Source organism: Lepisosteus oculatus, chromosome 5 (assembly GCF_040954835.1).
Source record: "Lepisosteus oculatus isolate fLepOcu1 chromosome 5, fLepOcu1.hap2, whole genome shotgun sequence".
NCBI lineage: Eukaryota > Metazoa > Chordata > Actinopteri > Semionotiformes > Lepisosteidae > Lepisosteus > Lepisosteus oculatus.
The window spans coordinates 54,395,142-54,419,496 of record NC_090700.1 but is presented as its reverse complement, the minus strand read 5'-3'; the positions used below and the strand labels follow the sequence as shown (position 1 = coordinate 54,419,496).

Here is a 24,355-nt window from a genome sequence, read left to right as displayed (position 1 = left end):
TGGTTCATGATCCCCTGCATGTTCTCACTACAAACCAGTTCTTGTTTTGGGAATAAAACTGTTTCCTGGATGTTAACCCTGTGAAAAGAAGACAAAGCCTAAAATGGATCAAGACGGATATAACCAGAAAGCGTCTGATGTGTTGAGAAGAGAAAGGAGCGGTTTCAAGCCAGGCTGGTGTTAGACACTCTTAATAGAGTGGTTCTTGAAGTCTACAGCACGGCTCTAGTAAAGTACTGGGATGCATTTAAAATTGCAGGCCAGCAGTGTTAATGTTTACGAACATCTGCAATTACAAAAAGGCTGCCAGTCTGTTAAACAAATGACCAGGATCTGCACAATGTCTGTGTCTCTGAAGCTCGCTTTCCTCCTACTGTTATTTTTTTCAAAAATATGTATATTGTATATCTTGTATTTTAATGAGGGCCTCTTCAAGATGCATGTGTTCAACCTGATTTCCTCCGCCATCCGTTCATAAAGCTGAAGGAATCTGTTTCAGTAACCTCAGCAAAGGGTGGCTTTGAAAGGACTTCCTTTTCCTCTGGAAGAATCTGAACCGGATGATTCTGTAATAAAAGCCTTGGAATGACCAGCACTCCTGGCCAGTTGTGCAGTGAGGCAGGTGGGAGTAGATTCTTTAAGCTGTGCTGCAGAATTGTATTAATTTCGGGGGGGTGGGAAAAGCAAACAGCCTTGTGTGGGGGGGGAGGGCAGAAACTTCACACAGTTTCCCAAGTCTACTGTGTAAGCTGTTTCAGCGCTTCCCCCATGTCAATGCAAGATAAATGTCATGATCCCAGGATCGCGCTCAGCCTTGTCTTGAAAGAAGCCAGGGTATCGGCTTCGACAACATGGCTGAGTGGCTTGTTCCACACTCCCACAGCTCCTTGGGTAAAGAAGAACCTCTTTTTCTCAGCTTTAAATGCACCATCACACAGCTTCCACATGCTCACCGCATACATGAGTATTTCAAGTCAGATTTTTGTATCCTAAAAATAGTGCTGCTCTTCACATCTTCTCGCCTCTCTCCAGCTTGCGGGGTTAATTTGTTTCTTTAGCAGCCTCTCAGTCACACTTCCAGATGAGAGCGAGGGATTCCACTGACTGCACGTGAGGGTATTTGTCAAGTCTCAGCTGCTCCTGGTGCTTCTCCTTCTTCAGCCGTTCTTCGAAAAGTTTCCACTGCTACATGTGTGTCACGAAAGAGAGACTTTAGAAGGGTGTTAGTGCCTTCTAACAGGCTTTTTTGGATTCCCGGAGTCTGGGGGCATATATCCACACCTCAGAAGGGGCTTTAAGGTCCAGTATCTCGTTTTAAAGAAGATACTTTGTTTTTGAGAGCATAGCCCTTGTAGCTCACAAACGTCGCCAGTGCTTTCCTATAAGAACGCTTGTAGGAAAAGAAACAACAGCTTACAAATTTGTCCTCAACTTCAGTCTTTCTTTGAGGGGGAAGAGATTAATTGTTTTGTCGAAATAATGAAAGAAATGTCTTCCTTGCCCTTGCCTGCTGGGGGAGTGTGTTTACTTCGTCTGGGCGGGCGGGCAGCCAGCTGAATCCGGTCAAGGCCCTGTTTTGACTCTCCCCCAGTGCTGTTTACGCGGCCCCAGTCTCTCACGGCTCCCTGCGGTCTCTCTCCCTCTCTTGCAGCATGTTCTGCAGCGCCTGCGATGGGCTCTGTGACAAGATCTGCGAGGAGAAGGTCATTAACTCCATCGACGCCGCCCAGTCACTCAAAGGCTGCACGGTCATCAAGGGCAACCTGCACATCAACATCCGCCGTGGCAGTAAGTGCACGGGCCTTCACTTCCAGCCAGCCCCCTGCATCAGGCCACAGTCACCCCCGCTCCGGGTTCGAGAGAGCTTCCAAGTACTAGGAGGCTGTTCGGCCCAGCCTGCAGCTCCAGTCCAAGGGAGCAGAGTCAGTTGAAGGAGGAAGGCGTGGGTTTTTTTTGGTGGTTTGTTCTTGGTTGCATATAAACCTTTGGAGGACTGGACGTTCTCTTGCATTAAACCGATAAAAGCCAGTGGACAGAGAGGATCAGGTTTGTCAGAGTCATGGTAGCCTCCCAACTAGGTCACTCCATTGCTGCTGGCTGGTAGTTCTCTACTAACTCAAGGACATGACCCGAGCACAAAGCAGTGTTGACATTTTTGCTGGGTAGTTTGTCAAAAAGACCTGCATCTCTTGTTAAAAAGGCATGTCAGTTTCTCGTCCTACATGAATCCCTCCTTTCATTTTCTGTTTTGGCCCAGTGGTGTTAATGAGGTTTTTCCTGTGGTTGTGATCTTTGTGTGTTTGAGGTTTCCCAGCTTATTACTGTCGTAACATTGTTTGTTTGTTTTTTTCCCCCAGATAACATTGCTTCCGAGCTGGAGAGCTTCATGGGATTGATTCAGACGGTGACCGGTTATGTGAAGATCCATCACTCCCACACGCTGGTGTCCCTGTCCTTCCTGAAGAGCCTGCGTTACATTAATGGGGAAGAGCTGATAGAAGAGTACGTCCGGGTTCAAGCTTGAGTGTGTCTGGAAGGATCTGGACAGCCCTGCCACTTTGAAACAGACAGCCGTGTTACACAGGCTACTGGAGCTGAATTCGGCTGACATTTTCGACCCTCTCCAATTTGTTCTTTAAAATATGCTCGCTTTATGAGGCTTTATCTGTAAAATTAATCAGGATAAACGTGATCGCTCGGGACTCCTTTAAGCTTTCTCTCACAGCTTGTCAGTCTGGTGCGCAGCACAGCTCCTCATTGTTCACTTGACCTTGTGCGTCATGCAGCTCCTTTCGTATCATGTGTCAGGTGGCGAGGATCTGTCCGCGTCACGCAGCTGTAAAAAAAGCCTGTAGACACCCTGCGATTTGTCCCCGTGTGCACAAATGATTTCTTAGGCAGGGATCCATCTGGTGTTCTAGAATTGCAGGAGACGAAACTCCAGTAGCTGTGGAACCGGCAATGACAGGGCGTAGGGGTGACATTTTTCTTAACGTGTGGGAAAGGATTTCACGTCAGTGAGGTGACAGGCAACCGTTTGTTAATTAAATCGAGAGGGAAAGCTCTGTGCAGGACTACATAAGGTAATGAAGGATTCTCTCAATCCGAGCAAAAGAAAAAATGACGTTTTTTAACCCAAATGCCAACTACGGCAAAACCAGTGAAAGAATAACCCCCTATGGGGACACCAGAGGCCCTGTAAGAAAAAACAAAACGGGAGCGGATCAAGACAAATTTCCCTCCTCCTTGATCGTTTTTATGCGAAGGTTGTTCACAGGTGAGGATAGATTGGGAGTAGGGTTTGTTCCCAGGAATTTCTAGTCCTTCGAATTCTCCCCGTGCACGTCTTGGGAGCCCGGGAAGGTTTCCATAGGAATCAGGTTGAATGGCCGGTATTTCAGTCGAGGGTGGGGCGGTGTGTGTAACAGTCTTCCCCCTAGACGCAGAGAGACGGAGGCTTCAGAGCAGCAGGGCCGTTTCCTCCTGTGCAGGCAGGTCTTCTGTCTCAGATCTGAAAACACCCAACCGGCCACGCCTTCAGCGGGAATAATACCATTAAAACAGAAAACATCCAGTGTCATTGAGTTCTGTCCACCCGCTTCCTCTCAAACCTAAGATTTGAAACACATTTCGTGAAAACAGGGTGTTTCGCATTTGCTTGTGCACATTGCGGGAGCACCAGAGTACAGCTGTACCTAATTAGAGCATAAGAACATTGACGAACGAGAGGAGGCCATTCAGCCCCGCTAGCCTGTTTGGTAGTTAGTCGTTAATTGATTCAAGGATCTCAGCCAGCTGTTTCTTGAAGGAAGCCAGGGTATCGGCTTGAACAGCGTAGCTGGGCTGCTCGTTTCAGGCTCCCACAACCCTTCAGACAGGCAAGCGCCTCCTGTGTTCTGCCATGTTGTTGCCGCTCGTGTCCTCTGGTTCACGTTTCGCTGTTCGTGAACTGCAGTGTGACACGTCTGTAATGAAGGCAATTTATGTGCATATTTGTGTATACCGTTTAAACATCCCTATACTGCCTGTAACACTGCTTTCACAAGACACTTTTTTGCATTCATGAAGCTATCAAATTGTATAGATATCTGTTCAGTCCAGGGATTTTTTTTCCTGTTGTCCACCGTGTTCGTGGGGGGCAGGAATCAGCCCCCTCGTACACATGCAGCCGGACAATCTGCCCGCCCTTCCCTTGATGGGAATTCTCTTCGTATGGTCAGGAGGCTCATGGGAAAGTCTGTGCCCCTCTAATTGGTTGTTCTCTCCCAGGGTAAAGTTACAGGCATTCCTCGCATTCCTGAGGGTTCAGTCGAACAAAGTCTGTTAAAGCTACAGTACCCTGCTTGGGTTTGCTGTTTTGCCGTTCGTTTGCTTGTGGTGGGACGGACTCCTGTCAGTCTGGGCAGCTCTGGCGGGGCGGAGGTTAGACGGCGCAGGGGCTAGTGACGTGTGCTGGAATGCCTGGGCCGTTCTGCCGGGGCCAGTCTGTGCTGGTCAGGCGCGTGGTGGTGATGGCAGGCTCCAGGCCTGGGCGCCCTGAGGCTCCTGGGGTTCATTTCATCAGTGATCCTAATTAATTAACACAGGGAGTGAAATCGCCCTTTTTTATGTTTCGGTGAGTTGCCAATTGAAAGATAACCCTTAACAGCTGAAGAGGCCATCAGCCCTGGAGGCCAGTCCCTGGTGAACACTAGTAATTCAGACGGCCCTCACTGTTTCGAACGCTTCGATCTTTTGATTTGGTGAGAGTCCATCGCAGGTTAAGGGCGTATGTGTTAAAGCACTTTGCCATGTGTTATGCCTTTTGTTCCTTTGCATCTGTTGTGAGCTTGGGCGTACAAAACATTCATTTACGGCAGACTTCTTCCACTTCGGAGGAAACTAACCCAAACCCAGACATTTCTTAGATGTATGTTTGGTATCTTGATCTTGGAATATGAGCTAATCAGCTTCTTCCCAGATGGCCTGAAATGGTGTGGTACCTAGGCTAAACTTGTGAAAAGTCTGTCATAGTAGAAATCATAGTACAGATTTTTTATTACATTTTTTAAATTTTTTGCACTCATCGCTTCCTTTAATGTAGTGATTTGCTTGGAGGTTTTCCAGGCTTTTTAGTCTTAGGCTTTAGTCTTTCCAGGCTTTAGTTTTTCTATGGACAATAGCAAAAAAATCCCTGGAGTGAACAGATATCTATACAATTTGATACAGAGCAAACGTTAGAAGCAATAGGATGTTAAATTAAATTTGCAATTGGTGTGTGCAGAAACTCCTTTACACAGGAAGAGTAATATTTGCAGATCCTACCTCACAGTTGCACCTAATAGCTCTGGAGCTTTCGAACAGGGTGTGCTACAGGATAGGCTCACTGTCTCTGTGTTGCTGTCCCAGCATGTACTCCTTCCACGTGCTGGACAACCAGAACCTGCAGCACCTCTGGGACTGGAGCCTCCACAACCTTACCATCCAATCCGGAAGACTGCTCTTCGCCCTCAATCCCAAATTGTGTGTCTCTGAGATCCGGAAAATGTGGGAGAAGACAGGGATCACCGAAAAGTTCAAAGAGGACAATTTCCGCAACAATGGCGACAGAGCCAGCTGTGAGTAGTGCTCTGACCTGTCCGAGAATCCACGTGTTGAAAAAGCCCCCTTTCCAGGACCGCCCATGCCTGTCTAATGCTGTAATTATAAAGACCTGGAGTCCAGCATCTGCAGTGTGATCATTCTTGGGAAAAAATGTAACTTTATGTATTTCATCATGACTATTTTAGTTTTTTTGCCTCCTTTCTTTCTTCAGATAGTCTTTATAATTTCAGATCATAGAACCCTAATTTAACAATGTATATACAGCCTTAGGCAAATAGACGTGATGTGGTAAAGAACTCCTGTTTGTTTTTCTGCTGTAATAAGTCTGGTAAATCACAAGTAATTTACAAGCTAATTTCTAATGCCACCCTATACAAGGAAGCATCAGTGTTGTGCACTTTGTGTGCAGACTATCCAGGTTGTTGAATTTCTTTATCTTTATAGCTAGATCTTTAAACTAGCTTTCTGCTCCTGTATTGAAAGGGCGTCATAGCTGATGCATTGAGGCCACAGTAATTATTTTGTGAGGCGTAATAATGAGCTCATTCATTTTGGTTGTTTTCTGAGCACCTAATTGCTTCGGTTTTACAGTTCTGTGATTGGTCATCACCAAATCCCCATGACTTGTCTTATTAGGATTTAGATTTCCATTGAAATCCAGGGGCCTGGGCAGTGCTCACAACACTGCAGCAGCTGTTCAGTCTCTTCCTTTCTCAGAAAAGTGAATTTATGATGTTCATCTGCCACTAATGGATAAATGACAAACTGCTTCAGCAGGTCACATGCAAAATTACTTTTAAAACTGTAATCTCACTTCTTTAAATCACAGGCAATGAAAATTAAATAGACAGGTTGGTACAGCACTGTGTTCCTCATGTAATCAATTACAGGGATTTGATCTAGTAATTATTAATAATTAGCTTAGATGGTAAAACCGTCAGTCATGGGGAAAGTAGGGCTTTAGACACTGATTCAGACTTGGTGGTTAAGGTGGTATTAGAAGCTAGCCAGAATCCTTCTAAATAAGCTGCCTTTGAGTGGTTGAATTAATCTTTCTTGAATAGAAGAGAATTTTAGAGATGAATACATTTGGTAATTCAATATAAATTAACAACTTAATTTGCTTACTCTTTTAACAGATGGGAGAGTAGGCTTTTAATACACATGAAACCATACTGCCTTGCTCGGGATGTTTCTAGATGTCCTGGGTCACAAATCAGTTTCCTGAAAAGTGTTCTGTCTTTTTTTTTTCCCCAAGAGGAATTTGAATGAAAGAGCTGCCAGTTTGTAACCTTTAAATAAGAGTTTAAATCAGTTTGGCACACACAAGATTAAAGTGATCTGGGGACACAGTTGTTTCCAAATCTAAATTCACGTGCTGTGAATCGGCACTGTTAGCCTTCGGTGATGATGGATAGCCACATGTGAAGCACATGTGGGAATTCGCCATCTGTGAAAGACTTGCAGTCGGTGTGTTCTTAAAACTTTACCCATGAACATTAAAATGTCAAAACCAAATTGTTTCCTGCACGCTTTTCTGTTTTCTTTTTCTTGGAAACGGTTGCATGTTTCCTGAAGGGGACACGTGTTTATTTTTTTCAAGGCGAGAGCTACATCCTGAAGTTCAAATCCAACAGCACCATGAGCAATAAGATCAAGCTGACCTGGGAGAGGTACCGGCCTGCGGATTACAGGGACCTCATCAGCTTCATCGTCTACTACAAGGAGGCGTGAGTGTGTTGTGTCTGTTAACAGTGTCTGTGAATGATACCTCTGGTGGCAGTGGCGGGTTTTAGGGGTTGCTTGGCAATTGGAGCTGTTTTGACTACGACAGTGGGCAGCCTCTTGCACTGTGTAGGAGCAGTTTATATCCTTGTTTTCCCTGTGCTGTGCGTGGTTCTGCTCATTTCCTGAAAAAATGACAAACCTGAAATGTGCAGCACCTGGTGTTTGCTTCTGGAAGATCTGGAGTAGTAGTAGGAAAAGTTGCAGACAGGAGGAGGACCCCCGGCCTGTGGCCCTTATTTATCCACATAGTGGCTTGCTGCTCCTGCAGCCTGTAGCATCAGACTGCAGTTCTTGATGTATTGCCCCAGCAGTTTGGAGGAGGATGGTAGAAGTGAAGTGTTTCTTCCCTTTTTACCAAGTTTGGCCTTGCCGTGTTTTGCAGGCCCTACCAGAACATCACGGAGTTTGATGGACAGGACGGTTGCGGGTCCAACAGCTGGAACATGGTGGACGTTGACCTTCCCGACAAGGAGGGGGACCCTGGCGTCCTGCTGTCTCCACTGAAGCCCTGGACTCAGTACGCCATCTTTGTCAAGGCCATCACCCTGGCGGCAGAGGACAGACACATCCTGGGAGCCAAGAGTGAAGTGGTCTACATCCGCACCAATGCATCAGGTACCCTGCCCACCCAAGGGCCAGCGGGTCTGAGTGCTCCATCACGTCTGATGCAAATGGGACCAAACCAGTTGAGCTGCAATTCCCAGATATTTGTGAAAAAAAGCAAATTATTCATCTTTATGTTTCATTGATTTTAGTATGCCAGCAGCAGCACTGTCTCTGGTGGTTAACAGGCAGGATTTTGACTTTGATGAGCTGTCTGTGAAATTTACATGGGAGGAATTTGCCCATGACACTTGGTTTCTAAAGGACAGTTAAACTAGAATTTGAAATTCAGTCTAGTTTACTCCTTCCTACTGTCACATTTTGTTTTATTTTAAGAAAAGCATGGTGGCTGTACTGAGCTTGAGCTTCAGTATACTAAAAAAAGTTTTCAATTTGGAACTTTTAAAGCAACTTGGTTCAGTCTCTCTTAAAATGTATAGTGCAGCCTGAAGAGTGGATAAACAAGAAGCTATTTGGCTTTCAGCAGTTTTAAAAGACCCAGCTGTGAATCATGGCTGGAGAAGTCCATCTTTGTCCTGCTTGCTTTTAGCTTGAACTTGCAATGGTTTTTGTTTTGGATTGCAGAGCCCTCGATGCCCCTGGATGTGCGGTCTTATTCCAACTCCTCCTCAAAGCTGCTGGTGAAGTGGTCTCCCCCCACCTCCCCCAATGGGAACCTCACCTACTATCTCGTCCGCTGGCAGCAGCAGCCTGAGGACCGCGAGCTCTATCGACACAACTACTGCTCCAAAGGTGGGCCTTGTCGTAGTTCATCTGGTTGCTGGCCTGATCTGCTGAGGGTTTAAAGCTTCCAGCGGCAGCAGATGGGGGTTCAAGTTCAGCAGGTTACCCCACAGAAGTTGGGCAGGGTTTGCACCGGGAATGCTGGTGCTGATTTTCTTTTCTCCCGCACTCAGAGCTGAAAATCCCCATCCGGATCCCAGCCACGGGGGCCGTAGACCTGGACGAGGACACCAAGCCCACCAAGTCCGACGCGGGGGGAGGGGAAAAGGGCCCGTGCTGCGTCTGCCCCAAGACGGTGGACGAACTGAAGGCTGAGGCCGAGGACGCCTCCTACCGCAAAGTCTTTGAAAACTTCCTGCACAACTCCATCTTCACACCCAGGTATACCGGAGGAACCTGGAAGACGGCAAAGGGATTTGGGGGAGTGCACACGTACACTTATATAGCACCTTCTTATCACGTGGTCTCACAGTGCTTCACACCCAAACCCCACTTACACTAAGGTGCTGATCTCGACAGTGGTGCGCAGCCTTCATGACGAAGACTTTGTGTTTCACACTGAACTGGCTGTGTGGTCTTTGGGGAAACTCTCAGCATTGAGCTGCTTTCTTTGCTTACAGCTTCTGCGGAGCTCTAACCATCTGAGATTCCTTTTCAAGGACTGGCTGCCCTCTTGCCGTGTGTGAGGGTGTGTCCCCTTGCGGGGAAATGGGGATTGTTTTTTAAAAGCCCTGTCATCTCAGATCCGGTGTTTTGTTTTGCCCTTCCCCACCTCTCAGCGGTTCAGAAGTACTGTCCTGGGGGCGAAATATTTTTAGCTTGAAGAATTACTAGGATGCCATTTAGGAAAAACAAAAGGAAACCTGATAAATTAATGGGAATGCTGAGGCACTCCATCTGGTGAGCTTTCAGCGTTAGATTTGGACGGTGCAGTGTTTTTTATATCAGGGGAGTGACATCTGTATTGTATTATCTTTTACCTTGCTAGTGGCTATGGATGTTTCATGAATTCAAAGCTTTTTTCCCCCACGCTGTGAGACTGATTGCATTTTAAATGTGAGCCTCTTTCAGGGTAAACTCAGGGCACAGCTCTCCCTGTAGCACAAGGCCAGTTCTTGCCTGTGGCTGCCCTGTTTGGCTTTCAGGCATTGGAGAGGGCAGTGCTGTGACACTGGGAGGGTGGAGCTCGTCCTCTCCACCCGAGACTGCTCTGTCTCTGTACTAAACCAGGTGTGCCTCTGTGGCCCTTCTTGTGGGATTAGTGTTACTTTCCCCTGCTGTGATGTGGGAGAGATCATCCTGAGTGAAACTGAAGGAGACAGCCTTTCTCAGCCCTGGTCATCGGGAGGAAGATGACATCAGTATTTGCAGGTTTCTGCTTGATCTTTTGATCTTTTCATGATGAGTTGTGTTTTTCTTCCCACTTGGATGACATTTTCGGTAAGGTGAGGTTAGGCCTATGCAGCAGAGTTGTTTGGCTGGTGGAGTTTGGTTTTGTTCTGGGGCTGGGATCCTCACCCAGAATGGCTCAGTTAAGGTTAGTGGTGTAGTGGGAATTTTATTAGTGTTGGAACGCTGTTTGGTGATGTAATGAACACTTGTACTTTAAAAGAAGGATGTTTTGAGCACAATGTTTGATTAGCAAATGTTGCACACAGCCTCTGAATGTACCTAGTTTATAGGCTGAAAAGCAAAAAATATGGGCATTCATTCTAGATGCGTTTCAAAGGTTACATGCAGCCGAGGTACCAAGATACTGTACGTCTATAGAAAAATATAACCAAAAGAATCAAGTTCTTCTCTCTAAAGTACATTGGTTCATCTGAATAATCTGATGCGTCTTTTAAGATAATTTGATTACTAGCTTAATCAAAATATTAATTGGGCGCTACTCTTAAAAAAAATAGTCGAATACACATAGATAAAAGGTCTGAATCTTGACTCTTTGAAGAATATATATATTTTTTAATTAAGTGATATTTCTCTGCTCAGATGTAGTCATTGCGAATGTTTGTACTTCATCAGCTGTGAACAGCAGGCCAGCCTATCTGTGTTTAACCTGTAACCACCCCAAAAACAGGGTGTGGTAGCTGATCAGGTGTGCTGCACTTAGCCTGTATCGGCTTCATTTATTGGGCACCTTTGTGCGAGTTTGGAAAATCCCGATGAGACGCTTTAATGTGTTTGTGCTGGAATGAAGTGTCTCCTACGGTTCAAATATTTCTTAAGACGTGGAGGAGTGAAGCCCTATTACCACTACAATGCTGGTTAAGGCACTCTGACACCAACGTGGTATTGGTCAGCCAGATTCTTGCAACATTTTTGTTGTGGTGTTTCATCATCCTTGGACAGATGCAGCAGCAGTCCGCCAGTCTAGGAGATTTCACAGGCGAGAAACATCCGCCAGCCCCAAGACAAACACACGGCCTGCCTTTACTGGGGGCAGGGTGCTTTCAGGCTTTCAGAGCGCCTAATAAAGTTACAAAGTTCACGATTTCCAAAACAAAAAAGGAAACTGAAGACAGAGGAAATGTTTCCCATTTCGCACCCCCTCCTCGCACTCTTTGTCAAAGCGGCAGCCTGGCTGCCAGGAAATGCACAGCGAAGCCATCTGGAATACTAATGAAATAAAGGGAAGATCCCCTCCATTCAGCCAGCGCAGACTTGAGGAGATCCGATTCGTCTGGCCTTTCCCACCCTGGAATCTCGGCTGTTCTGGGGCTCGCTGTCGCCCAGCTCGGCTGGTGGCTCCTGGGGTCACGCAAGCAGCCCGAGTGTACGCAGCAGGTGAAGAATTGCAGGAGTGTCCCCTAGTTCTGCTTGTGAGCCCCAGGTCCAGGCTGGCAAATCCGCATGAAATCATTCATACATCCTGCAGCTGTATGTAAACATCATGATGGCACTGCCGCAGGGGGAAGAGCTGTCCGATAATCGTGGCCCCCAGCCATCACAGAACATAGCACCATAATTGATCAGTAATGAATGAAAACTCTAAAATGGCAATTACAGTGCAGTGCGTTTAATAAGATATTATAAAACAATCAGTAATCTGAAGTACCGCACTTTTACAACAGAAGTAATGTACTGTAAAGCCATGAGCTAGCAGCGGAAGGGATGTTTGTGTGCTCTGCGTGCTGTGAGCTTCAGCATGAATTTCCACTCCCAACAGCATGCTGGCATCAACAGCCCAAGACGGCACAGTCTCCTCCTACTGATCCACACGCTCCAGCACCGACAACGATCCACTCCACGTTGCGTCCCCGTGACATTTTACCAAAATTTCATATCGGACACCGTTTCTTTGCACCGTAGTCCTAGTTCTAGTTCCTGCGGACCTGTGGAACCGCAGAAGTGCCGAAGTTCTAGCTCCTGGCTCTGCGTCCTCGCCTCGCGCCTGCGCACAAAAATGAAAAACCAGCCGGGCAGGAGCAGATCTGAGGGCTTTGCCTCGGGCTGTCCGGAGGCTTGCCGGACATTAGGGAATTTGCGGATCATGTCCATTGTACCTGAAGTCTGTTAAGTCCAGGGTGTGCTGTGTGTAGACGAGGACAGGTGTGGTGGTCACGTTGGGCGGGGAGTGAGTCCTCCTTGGGCTTCCATTGTTATCCATTTCCATCATCTTGGTTTTTAGCCGCGTTTGTGTTGAAACGCACTTTTTGTAGTTTAAGGAAACAGCCCCCCAAAAGGGCAGGGGAACACAGATGTCTTGTCAGTTTTGTTTTTGTTCTAAAAAAAATGTATGTTTTTCAGGTCAGCAGCCGCAGTTACTAGTTTCATTCCTGTCAGGATTCTTTAGAAAAAGCCAGGCCGTGCAGCGCCTAACACGTTTAACACCTTTTAAAGCATTTTCTTTTCTTCAGATTGTCTTTCTGTGGCACTAGGAGAAAACGCTAGGTTGATTCTGATGGGGCATGAGGGACAACGCTCCCGTTCTCGTTGTCCCCTCCCCGGGGGGGCCGCGGCAGAGGCGCAGGCGGGTCCGTCACGCCAGGCTCCCTCCTGCAGGACACACACAGACTGGCCCGCTCCTTCCCTCGGGACGGTTCCTGGGCACAGCGCAGGGGCCGAGCTCGCTTCCTCTTCCAGCTGCTCGAAGCAGGAACGCGGCAAACCACTCGTGTCTTTTGGCATCTTTCGTTAACCCTCATCTGGGATTTTGGAAAAATGCCAGACAGGTTGGCTTTTCTTCTCAAATTGTTTAGCCTTTTTATAGCGTATTAGACTTTTCTTTACATTGTGTATCAGTTGCGTGTTGTGGGAGCAGAGGCTCGAGTGTCCTGATTCACCAGCGCACGTTGAGGCGGCGACTGGACGGTAATTTTGCAGGCACTTTTTAAAGTTAAACTAGTAGGTTTAGGTGCAGGTGGGGCTGCACATTGGTGGTGGTGGAGGGGAGTCTCCATTACCTGTAAAGCGCTTTGAGTGGAGTGTCCAGAACAGCACTATATAAGTGTAAGCAATTATTATAATTATTATTATTAGTAATTCAGACCTTTTTGAAATAAGCTGGCTGTTTCTTGGAAGCATGTCTGGAGACAGGTTCTTCTGGGGTTATGAGATTCTGCCCGATCAGATGGAGCAGCTGAACAGACTCAGTCTGTAGTAGTCCAGCTGATCCAACACTCCTGACCCTTCTTCTTTAGGGTTCTGCACTGCACCATTCCTGGCAGTTTCTCCCTTTTTTTGCCTTGCCTGGCATAAAGTGATCAGCATCAATAGCTGTCCCGTTCCAAGAGATTTTGTTTTCATATTCGCAGCAACCCTGAATTGCAGAAGAAGCTGGGTGCTTCAGTGCATTTGGATAGTGTATTTATATATAATTTATAGAAATATACCACTCCTATTAGGCTGTTTGTAAGTAGGTTCAGGGAGAACTAAGGGGGCTGGAGATGACTAAGGCATTCTGTGTTATGTAGGACAACACGTTGAATCAAATCCTGTAAACCGGAAGTCTCCTGCCTTAGTCCTGAAGAGCTGCTGTCCGACAACTGTTGTACTGTATGTCACCCTTACAGCAGAACATTTTAAAAGGGCTGTGACAGTTTAATTGTTATTGATTAAGCAAGCAGTTTGTTAAAATTCAGAGAACATGTAGAACAGCTTTCTGACAATTCTCGAGGAGCAGAGTGACCTTAATTACATTTTTCACTTAACTGATCAAGCGATTTAAACCTCTAAAAATGGGTAATACAGGGTGATCTCAACCACTAAGTGGCATTACATCCTTTGCAATTATAATACAGATGCTGTTTTTAAGTTAAGAAGTGTATGAAGTTAGAGAGAGGCATCTCAAACTGTTTCTGTGGAGCTGTGTCTTTTTTTATCGTTCCTGAGTCGTTAAAACAGAATCTACTTTATCATCCACCTATAAAGAGACAACAATACAAACAGTTCAATGCAGAATACATACAACATCCAGTGGACTTTACAAGATGTGTACAATCAATGCAATGTTAATAACAATACAATGCACAAAACATACAATTGAAATGTGACACTAATATATGTGCTGTCAATAATGATTTTCATGTGCAAATAACTTAATGTTTTGTTTATACATAAGAGGGGTTTTATTTAAGGTGATTTGCAAATGATTCCCTTCATTACGACACAGCTGAAGTGCACAACGACTCGGGGACTGGCTCGAAGGGCCAGGGCCTTGGAGTTCGTTAATTGGATCACAAGCACCCGAGTTCCTGTGAAACAAGCCCTGTGCCCTCACCTGCGTCCCTCTCGGCGCGCTGACCAGGGTAAATGTTTCACCAAGATAAATGAAGCAGGCTGTGGGAAGTTCCTGTATGGGTTGTAGGATTGATTAGGTTGGCGTCTCTGGTAAACACTATGAAGGTGTTGTTTAGGGGCCAGCTGCTGTGTGAGAAACTCTCAGACTGCCCTTTTCTCACCAGTTATTTCCCTGACAGGCACGTGAGGCTGGAGGTACAAGCAGAAGATCGGACTAAACCCTGTGTTGTATTTTCTCTCTCTTCAGTTATCTGTCTGCGAGGGGGAGGAGTGACCGGTGTGGGGGTCACTCCCAGCTGCTTAACCTTCTCTCTTCTTCCCTCCCGGCGGTGTCGTAGGTTGTGTCTGAGGGCTGGACTGACCCTGGCCTGTCCCTTGTCTGTGGGCGCAGGCTGGAGTGAAGGCCCAGAGCTTGCTGCCCTGGCCTTTCGCTTTCTCAAGCAGTGAAATAGGGCAGCGTGTGGCTTAACAAATATCGTTCTTGAGTTATATACTAACCAGAGTTCATAAACCTCTGCTAGCAGTACTGGATGTCAGTAACTGAAACAAATCGATATTCCAGTGTTTTTGTATTCTTTGCTTGTCATTTAATTGTTAGCGCTGTTGCTAGTACTTTCAAAGAAAATCAAAACTTAGCCCTTTCTGTTTGGCCTTTATATTGGTCATCTGAACACTGAGACAAAGACTTTGGATGTAGTGTTATAATATTTCAGTATTTACATTATGGACACGTCATCCATAGTCCCTTATCCCCAAGATCGACTGCGATACATGCACCATTGCTTATTGTCCTACACTGAGCAGGTTTCCTGCAAGCTGTTCCAACCTTTTTATATTTTATATCTCCATTTTGTGAGAGGCCACCCAATCTAGTTACTCATTTGGAAAGCCTGAGCACTTTGATCGGGCGTTTTCGTTTTTTTGTAACCACGAGCCTAGCCACAGGTCTTAAATCGCAGGCTGTAGATCCCAGGTACAGTATCCGAACATCCCGTCTTGTGTTGCTGTAGTCACGGGTTGTCTTGCATTATCTGCATCCCCCCCGTATCCCGATGTCACACCTCCCCCCTTCCCGCTCGTTTTCCCGAGTCAGCGTGTCCCGGCGTTCCTTCTTATTAATGTCCATCGGTCCGTCCTTCCACGTGTTTGTTTCTCTCTCTGGATTTTGCCCGTAGTGGAATAAAACGCAGGACCATGTTTTAATCTTTTCAGAGATCCCAAAAGAGCGAATCGTTACACGTCTCTTACGGGCGATGCTAGGTAAGGCCGCGCTGTGGCGTGCGCTCACGTCCCGTGTGTGCTGAGGCGGCCGCCCTGCTTCCGTCTCTGTCGGCGTCCGTCTCCGTGTGGTGGCACGTCTGGAGTGAGCTCCTCATTGCGTGTTTCTGCTTTTGGTGTTCATACCTTCATTGCTTTTGTTTCGCTGGGTTACACGAACGTGTTCCGCCGCAGCAGGAGGGGCTGGACTCTCCCCTCCCGCCTCGGTCAGCGCCCGGCCCGGCCCGTACAGCTGCCTTCCCCGCTGGGCTCTGCCCGGCAACCAGTTTAATTGAACTTTGACTTTTAAATTCAAGCCGTAGTTTATTGCTCACAAGGAAAAGTGGAAACTCGAGACGCCATAGTAGGTAACAGATTCATTCACATGCAGAGCGCTTTGAGAAGTGCGTTTCAGAAGTAGAACTACAGACATAAAGTGAGGCATGTCGGGCGTTCTAATGGATGGGAGTGTGACGAAGGGTAGGGGTTGCCATTAGCAGTTTCCTGGCCTGAGCCCAAACTGACCCTTGTATCACAGGTCCCTACAAGCATGGTCCTGCTCCGCCAAGCCAGTGCAAAACTGCCCCTCACCCCTGCCCCAGGAAAATACTTTAGACGGCAGTATGCCCTTATATTATTCATCGTTCCATAGGCAGCCAGTTCACTAAACTACAGTTTCCACCCTAACATTTCAGAGGATGCCACAACAAAGCGTACCTTTTTGTGTTTTCTGTTTTTCCATTTCGTTTCTGTTCAGTTTTATTCAGGGTTGTTTTCACTGCAAAGTAGAATAATCAGTAAGTGTCAAAGACATGAGCCCATCTTGCACCTCTGGAAAGCGTGAGAGCTTTAAATGCTAATAAGAATAATCCAGTGCCCAACAAAGCAATGCTGTATATCTACCTCCACTGATACAGAAGGATTGGTAATGTGTCATGTGTGGGTTGTAAATAATGATCTGACCCTTTCTGACCTCCTATGCCTGCAGTTTGAAAAACACATAATCAGTCTACAAACTTCATATATAGATTCTAAAAAGTATTTTTTTTTATTCTGCAATTGGCTATTAAAGGGAACTTTTCTAAAATCCATACTACGGTGATGCATTTGTCCTTCTGTGTGCTTTAAAAGAAATGTTTTCGTCTCTCCCCGAGGCCATGGCTAATGCCTTCATTTAAGAGAAATACAAATTTAAACAAAATGAAGTGCATTCCGATCCCGGTGTTTTACAGCAAGATGACGTCACGTGGGACAAGGCTGGCATTGTGAGTCCAGAGCTCTGGACAGAATGAACTCCCTCTTTACCTACCAGAGCTTTCCGTCTCTGTTGATGCCTGCACTTGCAGTCGGGTTCAGGAGGTGGAGAAGAGGCGAGCACGCCTTGTGGGGACAGAGGCAGCTCATTCTGGGTTCATAGGGACTCCCCCGTGCCCAGTGACCTCATTGCACAGCCGAGCTCTGGGGGCTCTGGAAGGACGGGGGGTAAACTGCAGCATGCACAGCCTCCGACTGTAAGGCAGGGCACTCGGGCGCCCCACATCTAATGGTGCAGTTTCTGAGAGCAACAGAACAGCCTTCCGTTCTGCAGCGTACTGAAGGGCTCGAGTTCACATGGCCGCTTGACATCGTGCCGGCCCCCCGAGAGCCCCAGCCCGGCGTCGGCCCCTCGAGACCCCTTGCTTGCTGACCGGCTCGCCTGGGAGCCTCACTGGCTCTTTGGGGGCTCGTACGCCCAGGCGTCCCCTCTCTGTTCGTGTCTTCTAGTTTGCTCCTGCCCGTTTTACAGCTGTGCAGATGTCCGAGTCCAGAGCGACAATTGGGAAACGAGTTTTGGACAAACGATGATCCACATGGTGTAGTGCATTTAAAAAAAAACATTATTGATTTTTTTTCAATTAATTATTGTGCCGCCTACTCGATCAGAAGTGATAATAGCGTTAAGAATCGTCTGTTCATCTACAGCCCTTGGGAGGGAATGAGACACACAATGCTCCTGTCATTTGACTCGCTGCTGACTCCACAGGGCCTGACAGGAGAGGGGCTGGTGAGTGTCACTGCAAGCCAGCAGGAGACCGCCTGCCCTGGCTGCTGCCCCAGCCTGTGCCCTGCCAACAGCGCCACAGTGCCGGGGGCTTAGAGCTGGGGTTGTCATTTCTTAAGAGTGTGGGGGTGACATTTTGTCCACATGGGGACATTGTGCTTGGCTCAGCTCATTAAAGAGACACCACACGGTCTGTCTTCACTGGTCTTTTGGACTAGGATTCATTTGCATAGCAATAAAACCTCTCATAGTGGAGAACGGAGCAACCCAGGAAACAAGGGGCACAGAGTGATTAGTTTCTTTCTAAGCCTCGCCATTTGACCTATGCGGTTTCCCCGTGGTCTGGGCCTTTCTCTTTATGTTGGAAGCCCCGTCCGATGCAGTAAGAGTTTTAGGTAAGATCTTTCCTATGTGGTGTAAAGTTCAGGCTGTCCGTACTGTAGTGCTTCGCTCGTTGTTGAGCTGTGACTGGACTGGCGTTGATGGCACTGTGCTGTGTCGGTGAGAGCTCTGGCGGTGGTGTTGTGCTGCTGCTGTGCGAGAGTCGTCAGTGTACCAACAGGACGCACCTGGTCGCAAGTCCACTACCTCAAGCAAAACTGTTGCTGTGCCTCTCCTTATCCTGCTTTCATCTCTCTCTCTCAATCACCATCCCTTTTACAGAGACGGTGAGCCGCCGAAACGAGCGGCATTATCAGGGACACCTCTCATGGGCAGTGCCTTAAACCAGATTTATTTCTCACTGTGAGGAGCAGTAATCTTTTCCTGCCAAACGCCCTCGATGGAAGAGGTATTGACAGCAGCCCGAGAGCCAAGTCCTTTGCAGAGATCGGCATCCTGTAAAACTCCTGGCGCCTGTGTTCTGCTCCCTCGGCTGTTTTGAAGAGTGCTGGGCGGGGGGGGGGCTGTATGTTTTAAGAGACTGGCTTTGCAGAAAAGGGAAAGGATGAATTGAGATCACATTTCTTGTCACATCGTCCTGTGGATGGGTAGCCTGTAGTCTTCGCCACTTTCTTCCTCTCTCACCCAGCTTGCTCCTCTTCTGCCCTCTCTCTCTCCCTGGGGGACCCGTCCTGAGTCTCTTTCTCCCGTCACTCTCAGCAGCTCTTAATTGTTGTGTTTTCCTTCTTCCTGCCCCTCTGCTGCCACCTCCTCCTCCACCCAATCCCAGGCCGCCAGACCGTCGGCGCCGAGACATCTTCGCCGTGGCCAACGCCAGCCTGCCACGCAGCACGGGCGGGAACGCCACGGGGCCGGAGGGCAACGGCACGGAGCTGGAGCCCAGCCAGCGGGAATATCCCTTCTACGAGGCCAAGGTGCACGGGCGGGAATGGACGGAGATCTCCCACTTGCAGTCCTTCACCGTGTACCGCATCGACATCCACGCCTGCAACCACGAGGTCAAGCACTGCAGCGCTGCCGCCTTCGTCTTCTCCAGGACCAAGCCTGCAGGTCAGTCGCCCCACCGTCTCCCGCTGCCCCCTCCCCCCCAGAAGCTGACAGAGCCCCCTATGCGCTGGGGGGGGGGGGGGGGGTGGGGGGCAAACTGCGGGAGCGGGTTACACCTGGACCCCCTCGTTTAACTGGGGCATGTTCACACTGCCCTCCAGGTTTGAAGACATGTTTTACAACTACCTTTGAACTAGCTGGGGAGCTTGTGCCAGACTTTCTTCAGCTCTGATCGTAAAGAAATCTCCTGTACCTCTTTTTTCTGAAAGAAAAAGTGTTGTAAACGGCTTTGAATGAATAAAAATATTCACTACTTTGGCCCTCCAGGAACAACACATGCATAACACAATCTGCAGTTCTGCTTCAAGTTTGTCAGTGTCTCCCAGTGTTTGCACCAAGATTTCTCTGTCTTCACATGTAAAAGTGGAAGCCACTGTTTTTTAACTGAACTCAAATCTTTGTCGCTAAACAATTACAAAGGGTATTGTAATGTGGTAATAAATCTGCATTGATAAGTAATCGCATTAATGTTGTATGGGACGTTGCTAGTGTAACTCTCTGCTACATTTTTGTCAATGTGAAATCCTTACTCTTTATACTGTCCATAGTCTTTACAGTCTGCATTTATTAGAAGTATTGGTTGACACCTAATGAAACCCATACAACATTTCATCTGGAGACTGTGTGTGCTCAAAACCTCTGATGTTCAGGTGTGTGAAAGTCAGTGGCCCTGTTCCCCTCACCACCTTCAAACTCAGAGATGTGGCACATATTCCTCAGTTTCGGAAATATCTGCAGCCCAAATCCATCTCTTCCTGTGGCAGAATGGCCGAGTATGTGACGAGGGCAAAGGTGGGCGAGACTGAACTGACTGTTGCACCACTGGGTTTCAGAAGGAATGAGATCTAAGGGGTTGTTCTGACCAGTGAGAATAATGGGAGCCTCCTGCCTGTCGTAGATATGGTCTACTCATGGGGCTCATGATGCTCTGTTAGCATTGTTTCATATTCGTTGCCTAATACCGTGGACAGGCAAGGGTGGATTCTAAATCTCTTTCTCTGGTATTTCGTGTTTGCAGAGCTGAACGTTTCCGACTGTATGGTTAATTTTGTTACCTTTCAGACAAAGCTGATGACATCCCGGGGCTAGTGGCATGGGAGAAGGGCGAGGATGACAGTGTTTTGCTCAAGTGGCCTGAACCGGTGAATCCCAATGGTCTTGTTCTGATGTACGAGATTAAGTTCCGTCAGGCCGCGGAGGTGAGTGCCTAGGAAGGTCTATATTATGAGGCAAACCACACTGCCCGCATTTCCTTCCGGAACCTATTTTCTTTCTGCCTCAATTTTATTTCCACATGAAGTAGCTCTTCAGTCATAAGCGAATTGTAGTTGGATAGCGGGACATGCTCTGTATTTGCCCCCCCCCAAATGCAAAATTGTATCCTTGAAAATTATTTAGTTTTGGAATTTTTAAACATTTTAATATTGTGTCCCTATTCCCTTGTTTTTCTACCATTTGCTTTTAGCAGCCAAATCTAAATCCCTCCTATGAGACCGCTGGCTTGCTGGTTAGAGCACATGACTGACCGCAGTTTTGTCTTTCTCTTTTGAGATGGAGAAACACGAATGCGTCTCCCGGCAGCACTACAAGACTCATGGATGGGCCAGACTGTCGAACCTGGGGCATGGCAACTATTCTGCCCGGGTGCGGGCCACTTCTCTGGCTGGAAATGGATCTTGGACTGAGGCCGTGAACTTCTATGTGCAAGCCAAACGTAAGGACACTGCAAGGCTGCCCGAGATTTTATTTTCCCCTGCCCCAGTAACAGGAGCATGTTCTGTGAATGTGTCAGTGTGTCTGACAGACGAGACTTAGTCAGAGGGAGTGCATTCTGGACTGGCCGTGCTGAAGCGAGTGCTATCCGGTCCAGAGCCATCTGGGTTTCTAACAACACTTCTTCATGACCGCTCAGAGTCCGGAGCGCGGGTTGGGCCAGGCTGTAGCCCAGACAGAAGCAGTTCGGGCTTCAGTGGTAATACCCCTGGCTGGTTTTGACCTGGATTCTCTGTGTGGCACAGAGCTGGCACAGTGACCCCAGGACAGAGCAGGGGGTGGCTGGCCTTAATCTCCTAGCAGCACGGCAGCGATTTCTCTGGCTCTCCAGCCTCTTGCAAGCTGTGTAGTAGGGCAAGATGGAGGTTAGAGAGGAGCTTGTCATGTACGCTTGGATGGCTCTTGATTAAAATCGCTTGATTTTGTAATCTGGCAGTGCCGCGAGCCACTATCGCCTGAGGCATATTGGTTTATCTTTGCTTTCTTGAAGTCACTTTGATAACTGCACATTAATACTTTAATGTCTAGAAATTGGTCGTACCTGTTGGGAGAGATCATTGTGAAAAGGATTTACAAAACTCCTACAAAAGTGCTGTGCATACCTAGTGCATGAAGAGAATCACTCTCTGAAATGCTGTGCTGTCCTCAACTTCTTTTTGTTACACATTGAGAGATCAGTGTGATCTGTTTATACCTGTGTTTTAGTGTTTGCGTGTGACCAAGCAAACATACTGCAATGCTTTATCAGCAGTGCATTTTATCAGCTTGTTTCTTGTACAGCAGACCATCAAGATTTTAAACTTTTATTTAAGTAAGCAGCTATTCACCTACCAACTACTTCTGCAGCATCTTAAGAATGGGGTGGTCAACGTATTGGAAACTCAGGCTACAACTCCATTGTGCCTTTAAGTGATTTCTTTAATCTGAGAAAAATACCATTTAAATGTAAGCAAATCTCCAGCACTAGTTCTAGGAGAAACTGCAGGTTCCTATCGTCCCCGTGCACTGTGGGAGCCATAGCTATAGAACAGTCTCATAAAATGACTTGAATGTAATGGGTCGGTTGGGTATAACAAATCCATCCTCTTTCCACATGAGTGCCTGTGGGTGACCCCTGTGGTACCCTGAGTGCTGCTGTTTGCCTTTGTCCAGTGTTGTGTTGCACATTAAATGGTGGGATTGGATTTCAAAGCATTGATACTGTACCTGAGAGACATAGCTGACTTCGTAAACAGGAAGCACGTGCTCATAAGGAAAGAGCGAAAAAGCAGAGGGAAGGTGGCTTTTTCAAATAATTGAGTTGTGTTTCTCAAATGGACAGCATTCCAATGCACAGAGACTTACCTCTCAGCAGAGCAGGAGGTGGGAGAGATGAGTCCCTGGTGTTGCAGTGCAGCATGCAGAACTTTCTGATATTAAGGAGAGGTCCCGTGGAGCTACCACTGTGCTAGAATTTAATAATGGCTACTGTTCTTCTTTCTACAGCCACAAAATATGAGAACATGTTCTATCTCATGATCATCCTTCCCGTCATCGTGCTGCTGGGCCTCGCTGTCCTGGTGGTGGTGCTCATTGTGTTTAACAAGAAGAGGTGAGTATGCCAAAGCTAGTTTGTGGGCAGAGATTTGGGCATGCCTGCTGCCCCGTCTCTCGTTTCTGTGGTGTTAAGCGCACATTAGTGCCAGGTTTATGTGTACTCTTGCAAAGCAGAACTGTGGACCAAAGCAGTTGTGCTTCTGTCCTGGAGCACGGGCAGGTTGACAATCCTCCGGTTAGAATTCCGAAGACTTGGCATCTGAACACTGGGAGGACAACAAACAGGAATGATTGGCACCAACCAAAAGTTGTGCCCTGTGGCTGTCATCCACTCATCTGCAATCGGAAAGCTGCTTCTTCCTTGTCCGGGTCACAGTCACACAGAGCTCATCCCAGACTCATGCTTAGGAATCTTAAAGCTTTTTTTCTCTTGGCCCGAAAGGAGCAAACTAACAAGAACTAAACGACTAAGTTACTTTTTAGTCACACATCACACTTCTTCTTAAATTCGCACCTTCTGGGAAGCCATACCAAGAGCACGATCACACTCTCCTTGTGCTAAATGGGTCCAGGTTTTAAGTGTGTGGTACATTTTTTAACCATGGGCAATTTATGTGGAGCCCCACAACATAGTGCTGCCAGATATGTCCTTCTGAAGATTGTAGCACTCCCTGGTTACAGAGCAATAAAAATAACTATCAGACTGCTGAAAGTACAGTGAAAAGAATAGTTAGAAAAGGGATAATAAATCAGACTGAGCACAACAAGAACACATTCAGATGATCCTGGTCAAAGGAGTGTTGTACACAGGTAAGAGGAACTGAATCTCTCCAGTGTTCAGAAAAAGCAGCAAAACAGCAAGTGTGCCAAGATCTAAAAACAGGAGGTGCTTCTTGTTACAGAGAGAGGAGGGGATTCTGGAACAAACTATCCGGCCATGTTGTTGAAGGTGACTCACTTGGATCTTTCAAGAAACAGCTGGATACAGTTCTGGGATTGTTTTTAGTTACAGAGTCTCCTCATCTTTACAGTGTTTCTGATGTTGATATGATTACGCTGGGGAATTCTTTGTCTAGGACAACAGTGTTACAAGAGGCAACAAATATTAAAGGAATATTTTTCTCAGCAAGGGTTTATTTAGCTCAAAACATAAATATTTTGCAGATATCAGGAGGCACATGAGGTTACATACCTTATTTTTCTGGGCTGAAAGCCTTTCTGTTTTTATTAAACTTTCAAAACTTTTTGACAGGGGAAACAGTGTACATTCTGTTCAGTGTAAATTCTTTCCACTTGTACGCTATTAAAAACAAGCGGCCTGTCCTAAATATGTGATCTTGTTTCCCCAGGAACAGTGACAGGCTTGGGAACGGAGTTCTGTATGCCTCTGTCAACCCAGAGTACTTCAGCGCTGCTGAGAGTGAGTGTGGGCCTGGGAATGGTGGTGTCAGATTCATGCCTTCCAGCTAAAGCTTTCCCAGAAAACAAATGAGGCACTTCAGATTGCAGGCAATGTCCTTGTGTGGTTTTTCACTGCCCAGTTTCTGAGGATCAGCTCCTAGCTGGTAATAATTCTGCAGCAGTGTATTACAAGTCATCGTCAGCTGTGGTTCTTTTATTGTTAACTACATGCCTGTTCAGTTGGTGGGTTCCAAGGAATACAAAAGCAGCATTGACCAGTACCACAATCTTGTGATTTTATGATGATCCTGTTTTGGAATTGCCTGCTGTCTTCTTTTCGTCTCTATCATTGTGCCGCCCAGTTAGGCTTTGCCAGTT

The 24,355-nt window shown here is 47.1% G+C and overlaps 1 protein-coding gene across 1 annotated transcript in view; it reads left to right on the top strand.

Moving 5' to 3' along the window:
* Positions 1-24,355, top strand: part of igf1ra (insulin-like growth factor 1a receptor) — a 135,518-nt gene that overhangs the window by 97,879 nt on the left and 13,284 nt on the right. The window contains exons 4-15 of the mRNA XM_069190650.1: positions 1,652-1,788; positions 2,358-2,502; positions 5,389-5,597; positions 7,187-7,313; positions 7,754-7,986; positions 8,560-8,727; positions 8,892-9,099; positions 18,930-19,210; positions 20,330-20,466; positions 20,819-20,981; positions 22,526-22,631; positions 23,926-23,996. Of these exons, the coding sequence (XP_069046751.1) occupies positions 1,652-1,788; positions 2,358-2,502; positions 5,389-5,597; positions 7,187-7,313; positions 7,754-7,986; positions 8,560-8,727; positions 8,892-9,099; positions 18,930-19,210; positions 20,330-20,466; positions 20,819-20,981; positions 22,526-22,631; positions 23,926-23,996 (1,985 nt within the window). The remainder of the gene's footprint in view (positions 1-1,651; positions 1,789-2,357; positions 2,503-5,388; positions 5,598-7,186; positions 7,314-7,753; positions 7,987-8,559; positions 8,728-8,891; positions 9,100-18,929; positions 19,211-20,329; positions 20,467-20,818; positions 20,982-22,525; positions 22,632-23,925; positions 23,997-24,355) is intronic.